Source organism: Solanum lycopersicum, chromosome 10 (genome assembly GCF_036512215.1).
Source record: "Solanum lycopersicum chromosome 10, SLM_r2.1".
Lineage (NCBI taxonomy): Eukaryota > Viridiplantae > Streptophyta > Magnoliopsida > Solanales > Solanaceae > Solanum > Solanum lycopersicum.
In genome coordinates, this window is record NC_090809.1 from 63,209,683 (window position 1) to 63,220,977 (window position 11,295).

At 35.7% G+C, this 11,295-nt stretch overlaps 2 protein-coding genes across 3 annotated transcripts; both read left to right on the forward strand.

The window, feature by feature from the left end:
* The first annotated feature begins 1,723 nt into the window (after nt 1–1,723).
* Nucleotides 1,724–8,694, forward strand: LOC101256049 (phosphatidate phosphatase PAH1-like). Of its 2 annotated transcripts, none has more exons than XM_004249469.5 (11): nt 1,724–1,913; nt 2,089–3,543; nt 3,659–4,269; nt 4,371–4,444; nt 5,104–5,188; nt 5,801–5,887; nt 6,309–6,381; nt 7,238–7,281; nt 7,374–7,502; nt 7,596–7,694; nt 8,288–8,694. In XM_004249469.5, the coding sequence occupies exons 2-11, from the start codon at nt 2,205–2,207 to the stop codon at nt 8,345–8,347; spliced, it is 2,601 nt and encodes an 866-aa protein (XP_004249517.1). In that variant the 5' UTR covers nt 1,724–1,913; nt 2,089–2,204; the 3' UTR covers nt 8,348–8,694. The 2 variants fall into 2 exon arrangements, with proteins under 2 accessions (XP_004249517.1, XP_010312275.1); XM_010313973.4 differs by having other exon boundaries at nt 1,777–1,913; nt 3,665–4,269.
* Nucleotides 8,695–8,919: 225 nt separating this feature from the next.
* LOC101253338 (pentatricopeptide repeat-containing protein At2g29760, chloroplastic-like) lies at nt 8,920–10,950 on the forward strand. The gene has a single exon (XM_004249762.4). The coding sequence runs from the start codon at nt 8,920–8,922 to the stop codon at nt 10,948–10,950; it is 2,031 nt and encodes a 676-aa protein (XP_004249810.1).
* The last annotated feature ends 345 nt before the right edge of the window (nt 10,951–11,295 follow it).

Genomic DNA, 11,295 nt, shown 5'->3' on the forward strand with positions numbered 1-11,295 from the left:
ACCTAAATTTACACATGCTAAAACACATATTCATTCTTTCTCGAATTATATAGCACAAATAAAATTTTGAGGGTTAATAAAAAATAATCATTAAAATTTATTTACATGTGTTTTAGGTATTTGAAGTTAATTTTACTTAACATAACTCTCTCTCTCTCTCTATATATATATATATACACACACACATACTGCATTGATATCATTAATGTTTCGTATTCAGAAATTACTCATTAGTTAATAATACTATAAGAATATATGTATATTGCTTATTTACCATTAAGATTTTTTGTTTACAAATTATTCATTAGCCAATGATATTATAAAGAACATGGATATATTATTTTAATATCAATAAAATTTCTTGTTCAGAAAACACTCATTAAGTCAATAATACTCTTATAGTACTTCATACGTTCATTTTTATTTATCATGTTGTCCATTTTGAAAGTCAATTTGTTTAATTTTCAAAATTAAATTAGATTACATTAATTTAATATTTTAAATAAAAAAATTTAGATATTCAAAAACTCTAAGAAAAGTATAATAAATTGTAATTTTTTGCATATCAATATAATGAAAAAACACATTTTAAATATTAGTCAAAATTTTATATTTTAGTTTTAAAAAAAACTATAACAAATACCCCTCCGTTTCAAAAAGGATTTTCTAGTTATTTTAAATATATCAAAATATCTTTTAATATTATGGTTTTAAACATATCACGTGAAATGTTAAGTTAAAGTGTTGCAAAAAAAAAGATCATTTTTCTTGAAACAAATTAAAAAGAAAATATAAACATTCCTTTTTAAAACAAAGAGAATAATTGTGAACGGAGAATGTATCATAGAAAAGGTATTTTACACGAAAAAAACTTGAGGAAATATAGAAGTTTATGATGGAAGTGATTTATTATTTGATCTTTTTGATAACTTCTAAATATAGGAATTTATGATTGGTTGGTTTCCCCAAAATTTCATTCAATTCCTCATCAACCTTTTGCAGAAAAATCTTTGACGTTACATTTAAATTTTGGAAATACACATTTAGATTCCTCACAAATTTTAAAAACGTTTAATTGTTTTGAAATTTGAAATAGTTTAACTAACACAATAGAATTATATTTGAGAAGGCTAAATATATATTACCTTCCTCTCATATTATAAGTCAATTTTTTTAAAAAATATTTAAATAATAATATATGTGTATTCTATAAAATTTATGCATAAAAAAAAATATTTTGCACATTATATCCTTATTGCTTAATTATTTCATTTTGAAAGTATATTTACTTTGACTAACATTAAAAATCTACAACTAATTAAATATCTTATATGTTAATACAAGTGCAATTAGAAAATGTGATTGTGTTTAGTCCTTCGAAAAATCTAATTACAATGTGTATTTATGTATTAATTTATGCCTAATTGACTTGTGAATTTCTTAATTTATTATTTATTATTTATTTTTATTATATGCTTTAGATATTCTATATCGACATAATACATATTATTTTAAAGTGTTTAACGAACACAATAAAAATCATTTAAGGTGTCCAAATATGCATCATATTTAGTTATCATGAAAATTAAGTTAAACTGTCTATCTATCTTTCTTTCCAAATTAACTTATAATTCAAATTTCAAATTAATTTAATATTTTAAATATAAAAAATATACTAAATTTAATAGTAAGTTATCATGTTTGTTATATTATATGATAATACAAAAAGTATTATATAATTGAAAAAGGTGACGAAAAAAATCTCAGAAAAAGAATCTTCGGGTATATTATTTTCTTCATTCTTCAACCCCATTTAGCGGTGAGATCAATTTCGAATTGATCCACTTATATAATTGGAGCTTGAAGATTTTCTGGGCTACATTCAATTTTTGTCACATTGAAAATTTCAATCTGTAAGTTTTCATATTTTTGTTCATGAATCCTTCGTTCTCATGCATTTTTATCGAAAAATTTCATTTGGGTTTTGCATTTTGAAGCTTATAGATATAAAATTTATGTTATTTGGGTATTTCGAATTTGTAACATGTATGATCACACATGAATTTGCTACTATTTGATTCCATGCAGATTGTGGATTGGATCAGGTTGTTTTTTGATTTACGAAGAAAATTACGTTGTAGGTTTAAATAATTGGAGTTTTTGATAATTTTGTATCTGGGGTTTTGAGTTTTTGAGGGGTGCAAATGAATGTGGTTGGTAAAGTTAGTAGCTTTATAACACAGGGTGTGTATTCAGTTGCCACCCCATTTCACCCTTTTGGTGGAGCAGTTGATGTAATTGTTGTGAAGCAGAATGATGAGACTTTTAGGAGTACCCCTTGGCATGTTCGATTCGGAAAATTTCAGGGTGTACTTAAAGGTGCAGAAAAAGTGGTTCGAATTGAAGTTAATGATGTAGAAGCTGATTTTCATATGTATCTTGATAACTCGGGTGAAGCTTATTTTATCAGAGAGGTTCCTGCTGATAATCAGAATGAGGTGAATGGGGATTCGAGGGATTCTGCTAAAAAGGAAGAAGTGGATACTAGTGATCTTGATAATGTGAACAATAACGACGGTGTGAAGGAGGATAATGACTCTAATAAAGCCGAGTTGTCATCAAAAGATGAAGGTGTGACATTGGGTATAGAACGATTAGATGAGGGAGGTTCCGATGGTGACAGGAGATCCTCTGAGTTTCTGGAAGAACAATCTTCTTTGGAGGATTCGGCTGTAGCAGAACTTAGTTCCAGCAGATGTGAGAATGCGGATCATGTTGAGGAGGTCCTGGAATCACAAGACTCCAGTTCTGAAGTTGTTATGGTGAGTGTGGATGGCCATATATTGAAAGCACCCATCTTATCATCTGAAATGAATGTGGAAGATGTCAAATTAGACACGCCTAGGTTTCATCTAGGTCCTGGTCAGGGGACAGATTTTTCTGATAGTAACTCAGAGTTCATCTCAGGTGAAGCTACATGGGCTGATGAGTATCTGAGTTATCAGGCGTCACCAAAAGTTTCTCCTGCAGACGCTTGCAATGTGAAAAAAGAGAGCAGCAAGGTTGAGCACCAGACAGATGTTTCTGAAGTAGATGGCCGATATTCAGTGAATCTAGACATCAAGAACCAGGAAAATGGCAAAGTGGAGATCACATCATGTATCATTAAGAAGAATGCAGTAGCCAACAGCTGTTTGGAGCTCCAAGCATCTGGCACGCATGTTGAGAATGAGGTTAATCAGCCAGATGTGGTTTCTCCTGCAAAGATCCAGGAAGTGGTTGACGATTTAGAAAACAAGCCTCCTGGGAAACTGGGAGACTGCAGTTCGTTAAATCCTGCTAAAACCCTCCCGCAAGGCGAATCAGTGATGGATTCTAATGGTTCTGATGGCTCAATAGACCATCAGGTTGTTAGTGATAAACACCCTGAGAAACAGAACAATGTATCTTTAGCAACTGAAGCAATACAGAGTGGCCAGAAAGGACCAGATGAATGTACGCAATGTGTAGATGTGAAGCATCTTATAGAAGCTTTTCTTAAAGGTACAAAAGCTGATTCAGCACAAGTGGGGGGTCCCTCTTGTTGTAGAATATGATTGCAGCCTCTCATTTATTTTTTGATTTATTGCAAATTCTCACTAATTTCGCACACTTTTAGTAATAGTGACAGGAGTAGAGATATCTCTTTGTGGCAGCTTGCTTCATGCTGGAATGGGTTCTAGTGCTGCTAGAGAAGCCTTTGATGCAAATTACATATCTGAGGAGGAATTCAGAAGTTCTTCAGAATCCATAATCAAGAACAAAAACTTAGTTGTCAGAATTCGAGGAAACTATATTTTGTGGGATAGAGCTGCTCCTATCATTCTTGCCTTGGCCGAATGTGATACGGAACTGCCTGTTGAATGTGCTGATTTCATACCTGTGGAGTTGGAGGAGACCTCAAAATCAGGAGAGGATGGTAGTGAGATCTCTTCAGTTCCTTCTGGACGACGATGGACTCTCTGGCCAAATCCATTTAGAAGGGTTAAGACACTTGAGAAAAGTAACTGTAATTCATCAAATGAAGAAGTCTTTGTTGATTCTGAATCTGGTTCAGTGTACCAGCCTATGGAACAAACAGCAATCGCTCAAGGAGGCAAGGGATCTCCTCCGTTGCAACTCGTGAGAACAAATATTCCCACTTCCAGTCAAATCACATCTTTAAACTTGAAGGAGGGGCAGAATGTGGTAACTTTCATTTTCTCAACCCGAGTCCTAGGGGAGCAAAAGGTTTGTCGTCTTTCTTTCAATCAAAATATTTTGTTCTAATGACGTGGTCTACTGTATTTTTCTATTCTTATTTTGGTTGCTCAAGCAACTTTCTGAAACAGGTTGAATCCCATATATACTTGTGGAAGTGGAACGCAAAAATTGTTATTTCTGATGTTGACGGGACTATTACCAAGTAAGATTTTGCACTAAAATGTTGGCCTTTAAAATTGAATGTTTGTGCATGCTATCTAGAAGATTGTCTTTTGCATACTTGAACTTATAAAGCCTTTTGAAGTCATTAAAGATTTAATGGATAAAGTTAGGAGTTCTGTCAAATAAATCGGGATGGACTTGGGAGTTTTTATTTTCTTGAACTGCTGCATAACAAATCGAACGATTCTTGCTCTTCTTTTTAGACTACATATGGATTGTGCATTGTCTAAGTTACTAGATTAGCAGAAGTTCTGAACTCAGTAGAACATTGCTTAATGCACTTATAATATCTTCCCCAAGAATATCTATAACCTTAAAAATTTATGAGGCTATCAATAAAGGCTAAAGTCTGACAAGGTTAGATTGTGTTAAGTTATCGGAAATGAGTAGAACTGAAATACCAAAAATTCTGATTCATGCGTAGTTGAGTTGAACAATGAGAAGATATATTTTTGGGGTGCCTATTGAGGAATATACTACTGTAAGCTTCATCTGGTTTATGTGAGAAAAATATGCTTAGTGATCATTATTTCTTTAGAAGTAAAAGTAATAATCCACATTTTATGTTACTGTCAAAATTGACTGTGAATGTGGATATATATGATAACATACCTTTGGGCTACATGTTTCATCGTCCAGGTCCGATGTTCTTGGTCAGTTTATGCCTTTGGTTGGGAAGGACTGGACACATTTTGGAACTGCCAGACTTTTCTCTGCAATCAAGGTACTTCTTTCTCTGACCTACATTCGAGATTTTGCATTTGTGCTCTCCATTAGTTCTATAAAACAGTAATATTTATTATGTGTCTAACTAGGACATGTGTTTGCTTACCCATTTTGATTGTGACAACTGACAACAGTCACATTAAGAACCAGCTTAAGACTATTCATCAAGACCACCATATCATGATATCTGCTGTCTCTACTTTTCTACACAACTAGCATGCAGTATTCCTAGGCGAGATGCCATTCCTTGAGGAAATTAGTAGTTCATGGGAATTCCTCTCCAAATTTCTGAGTATATTGTGTGGTGGAATCTGTTTTATGCCATCTTTTTGTAAATGGATCATCAAAATATGTCTAAATTTGATTCTTCTAATATTTTGACCATCAGTTCTTAAACTGCTTCAAGTTCAATTAAATGTTGATCAGATTTTCACAGCTAGTTCAGTTGCATCTCCTAAGGAAGACTTATATAAAATGGCATGGATGTCTGACACAAATGATGCTGAACATTATTTTTACCTCACTTCTATTTCACTTATATTGACCCAAGTTTTCTTTAGTAGTTCATTATGGATACTAGTGTTGATATGTTTTGGCTTATTAACTGCAGGAAAACGGATATCAGCTACTCTTTCTCAGTGCACGTGCTATTGTTCAAGCATATCTGACCAAGAATTTCCTGTTCAATCTCAAACAGGTAATAGATATGCATTCATGAGATATCAACCACACCAGTCCTAGGCTTCTGAATTATAGCCTACATATTCTTCTGAATCCCAGGGAAAGAGTTGGTTGAAATTTCTCCTTGAACATTTTCAAATCTAGTGGGTCTTGTGGTGTTTAAGTTAGCTTGACTTATAACTCTCACAACTTGGCCTTTCCTTTTCATTACTTGTACTTTTCTCCTACTTTTCATTGTTCTCTCCCTCTGTGTGTGTGTCTGTTTCTTTTCTTCTTGGAATAAAAAGAGTCTCAGAGGATCATTTTGCTCATGATACTTGTCGTTCAACAGTATGTGCCACTTTGAATTTCTTGGATGTGACTTTCGTTGTCTTGTCATTGCTCTGCGGTCTGATTATCCAACAGATCTCTGACTATAAAGGTTATATGCTCTGTAGGATGGAAAAACCCTACCCACTGGACCTGTTGTCATTTCTCCCGACGGTTTATTTCCATCGTTGTATAGAGAAGGTACGACCGTATCCTTCTAATGTCTTCTCATGCTTGTTGTCTGCGTCAAAATGCTTGATTGGTACATAAAAGTTGGACATATTTCTTGGTGTTTGGCCATGCTGAAAGTATTAAAAATCTCTGGTTTTCCTCATGGAATAGTTTACCGACATTTTCTGCAGACAATTACATTGAAGAGCCTATATGTTTCAATTTGTTTGTCCTACTTTCCTTTTTTAGAAACTCTTTAACTCCACCTTTCACATGACATTTTAAGACCACAAAATTAAAGAGCATTTTGGTATATTTGACATATCTTTAATTTTAAACCACAAGGTTCAAAAGTTTTACTTTCTTAAACTTCAGTCCAACAAACAAACTGAAACGGGGGAGTATTTACTTTTCTGGTAGGATCATGAATATTTTGTGTTCATGTGATTGGTTGCGTATGTTTCGACCATTGCACAAAAGAATGCATGTATGCCATAGTTAGCTCTACCATAGACTTAGCTATTTTCTATTTTCTTGTTTAAAGGAAAAGATCTAGCTTGGAGTATGCAGATTATATTCCAGCTCTATAAGTTCATCTAAATCTAATGGGAAGTAAATACACTAAGCACGATATCTCTTCAATTGTATTCTTTTGATGTCCTAATTTCCGTACCTCTTTCTTCATGCGCATGTGCTGATAGTCTGATGGAAACATTGTTCCAGTTTAGTAGGGATTGTTGTCTCTTTTTCTGCCTATTATTTTGTACCATGTCTTCATTTTCAAAGTGGCGATTGAAAGCATGTTGAAGGCAATCATTTTCCTACTTTAAGAAGGATTACATGTTATCTTATTCGATTAACTTCTTCCTTATTTTCATCATGTCAGTTATAAGAAGAGCTCCTCATGAATTCAAGATAGCCTGTTTAGAGGTATGCACCTCAAGCTGACATTTCTTTATGCGGACTCCAACCATTTGGTATCTTCTATTAGTTGTCCTTCTAATGCTATTTTTACTTTTCAGGACATCAAAGCACTCTTCCCACAAGATTATAACCCATTTTATGCAGGGTTCGGGAATAGGGACACCGATGAATTCAGTTACAGAAAAATTGGAATTCCTAAAGGCAAAATTTTTATAATCAACCCAAAGGTCAGCAATCCCTGCCATATGCTTTGTTGTCAACTTCAGGATTTGTTAATTTAGTGTACAATGTTTGCCTAACATGTTAAAGTGGACTCACAGGGGGAGGTATCGATTAATAACCAAATTGATGTGAAATCCTATACTTCATTGCACAGTCTAGTTGATGACATGTTCCCACCGACATCCATGGCTGAGCAGGTCAGAAGCAATTTCTCATTTTTTCGTGTATTATCATCTCGTTAGTTAGCATGTATTCAAGTGTTAAAAGGTGAGATAATTGATACAGTTTAGGGGTGAAACAGATGCAATGCTGTTACTTTAATACCTTATCCTAGGCTCATCTAGTTGATCGAGGGATAGACAAGTATAAAGAAGGGATTGAGAATCTTTTATTTGATCTTGCTTTGACGTATATGTTGCGATGCCTGCGTTTGAAGGAGGATTGTGGGGTTAAGATTGCATTGTCAGATTCTGCAACAAAAGCACCATAGTCAATCCTTGAATTAGGCTCACATATATTGATGTGTTATCTATGTTGTTTCAACACCTATAAATCCAAGTTAGAGACAATTCAATTCTCTCCGTCTCATCTTGTTCACCCCCTCCATTCCCGTGGCTTTTTACATCTAACTTCACCGATAGATTTAGAAAGTTAACAACTATCTTCCCCACATTTGCACAAATGATCTATCTATCATCCCACAAAAATGTGTGTTGTTTGCACAAATGAAAAAATCTCTTGTTATTTTCTATCCCCACCATTTATTTCTGGATTTTCATTCTGTTTGCAGGAAGATTATAACATATGGAATTACTGGAAAATGCCCATCTCAGACATCGATTACTTGTAGAGATTTATCTCCTTCCAGCTCTTTGAAAGGAGGAGCTGTAGTTGCTGATTTTTTTGGTCTAATTGTAAGGAAAAAAAAAAACTTACTCGCACTTGACGTTTCTACCAAACCAAGATGAAGGTGTGAGAGTACATACCATTTGTGATAACAAAAGTTTATATGCAAGACGCTTGTCCTGTCATCATTAGTTTGATGTAAACACAGCAGATGCAAAGTTAATTTTTTTCTTTTTCTTATTACAATTGTATAAAAACGATTGTGTAGTCACGATCAATTCATATTGTCGTTTCATTTAAAGCATAAATTCCTCATGAAATAAAATTATTGGAACAATTTTTTTTTTTCAACTTTACTTGCATTTCTTATATTATATGCAATCAAAAATATTTTTATTTCTCATATACATTACGCCAATATTGTTTAATACAAATCCACGATTTCAAGAAGATGGATGCGCTATTACGAAAGATTGATATCAAAACTTTTCATTTGACGTGTTAAGCAATACTTTGAGCTTGAGTTCACACATCTATATCTATATTAACGAATCCCGACTCCACGCCAAGGTGCTAATGAATGGGCTATGGCAGCAGACACATTTTGCCCTTTCTCTGCTAAAGTCTCCCAACAAGCTCTCCACTTTGAATCACCTAAAATCCCTCCATGTGTACCTCCTCCGCACCGGCCTTCACCGCAGCAGTTTCGCCGTCGGAAACTTCATCACCCATTGTGCTTCTCTTGGACTCATGTCATATGCAGCTCTACTGTTCGATCAAATGCCTGAACCAAATTCGTTTGTTTGGAATACACTCATAAGAGGGTTCCAACAGAATCGTGCTCCGAAATATACCCTTTATTATTTTGATCAAATGCGGGCAAACAATGTCCAGCCTGATAGATTTACTTACCCTTTCGCCATTCGTGCTTGTTCAGGTTTACTGGAGTGTGCTAAAGGAGTTAGTCTTCATGGTCAGGTGGTTAAAATTGGAGTCAATTTTGATGTCTTTGTGGGTACTAGTTTGGTTGATTTTTATACTGCTATGGGGGATTTGAACATGACGAAGAGAGTTTTTGAGGAATTGCCGGAGAAAGATGAGATAACATGGTATGCGATGTTATCGAGCTATGTTAACAAGTTCAATGACATGAGGAAAGCTCGAGATTTATTCGAAAAGATACCATGTAAGGATCTTGTAATTTGGCATACCTTAATCCTGGGGTATGTCAAAGCTGGGGACTTGGAGCTTGCGAAAAAGTATTTTGATGAAGCGCCTGTTAAGGATTTACTCATGTACAATACAATTTTAGGTTGCCTTGCCAAGAATGGTGAAGTTGAATGTCTCTTGAGATTGTTTCGTGAAATGCCTTGTAGGGATTTAGTATCTTGGAATACGGTAATTGGAGGGCTCGTACGTGATGGGAGGATTAACGAAGCTATGAGATTCTTCTATGAAATGGAAAGAGTGAATTTATCGCCTGATGATGTTACCCTGGCAAGCTTGCTCTCTGCTTGTGCACAAGCTGGAGCTCTGGATACTGGGAAATGGTTGCACTCATATATTGATAGGAGGTGTTCTGAGTTAAATGCTGTGATTGGGACAGCTCTGGTAGATATGTATAGCAAGTGTGGTGATTTAGGGAGTGCTGCGGATGTCTTCAATAAGATGTCTGAACGTGATGTTGTAGCTTGGAGTGCTATGATCATGGGGTCCTCGATGAATGGGCAAAGTAGAACTGCATTGAACTTCTTTTACCGTATGAAAGATGAATCTGAAAGACCAAATGATGCGACAATTTTGGGGGTTCTGTGTGCTTGTGTGCATGGAGGGTTGGTTGATGAGGGAAAGAAGTGCTTTTATGGCATGTCTGAGGAGTTTGGATTAACACCAAAGTTGGAGCATTATGGTTGTATGGTTGATCTCCTTGGTCGAGCTGGTTTGCTAGATGAGGCGTATAGTTTGATACAATCTATGCCATGTGAGCCACACACGGGGGCCTGGGGAGCCTTACTAGGAGCATGCAAGATACATAGAAATGTTGAGCTTGCTGAAAAGGCCATAGAACACTTGATCCAACTTGACCTTGATGATGGGGGCTACCTCGCAATAATGTCCAACATATATGCTAATGCAGGAAGGTGGGAAGATGTCTCAAAAGTCCGAAAATTGATGAAGGAAAAAGGCATTGGTAAATCACGAGGGATTAGCTCCATTGAGGTTAACGGGGTAATACATGAATTTGGTGTCCAAGAGAAAAAACACCCTCAAGCCAGAGAAATATATGATATGATAGATGAGATTTATAGACGACTAAAGAGGGCAGGCCACGTTGCAAGCACCAGAGAGGTATTTTTCGACGTTGAAGAGGAAGAAAAGGAAAAGGCTCTGTTCTTCCATAGTGAGAAAATGGCTGTTGCTTTCGGACTTATTGCTACTGATAAAACAACTATCATTCGTGTGGTGAAAAACCTTCGCATTTGCCCTGATTGTCATGCAGCTATGAAGCTGATTTCTGCTAGCTTTGAAAGAGAAATAGTCATTAGAGACCGTCATCGTTTTCACCACTTCAAGAATGGCGTTTGCTCTTGTAGAGACTATTGGTGAAAATATACAAATCCCCCTTCAACCATGATTGCTCATGTCAGTGCAAATGGAGAATTGCTAAACAAGATCTCCTACCTAAGACAGGCTGTGAAACAAACAGTATCATGGGCGATTTCTTGGCCTGAAGTCATGGACTTCCCCGTTCCCCCTGGTGTAGCTATTGACAAGTGCGCCTGTCGCCTCACCAGCCACACACACCTGTGCCCATACACAGGCAATGCCCACAGGTCACAGCACCGATCAGAAAGCAGCACCCTTAGCACCAGGACACACTTGTATTATAACCAATGCCCTGCGCATAGTGCATACGGGATGAAGCCAAAGACAAGGACACACTCTCTCCAA

Excerpts from the sequence above, each read along its gene's own strand:
- LOC101256049 (XM_004249469.5), top strand. The coding sequence starts at position 2,205 with ATGAATGTGGTTGGTAAAGTTAGTAGCTTTATAACACAGGGTGTGTAT. Across the intron at positions 4,445-5,103 it reads GTTGACGGGACTATTACCAA|GTCCGATGTTCTTGGTCAGT; the intron begins GTAAGATTTTGC and ends TTCATCGTCCAG. Across the intron at positions 7,282-7,373 it reads TCAAGATAGCCTGTTTAGAG|GACATCAAAGCACTCTTCCC; the intron begins GTATGCACCTCA and ends TTTACTTTTCAG.
- LOC101253338 (XM_004249762.4), top strand. The coding sequence starts at position 8,920 with ATGAATGGGCTATGGCAGCAGACACATTTTGCCCTTTCTCTGCTAAAG.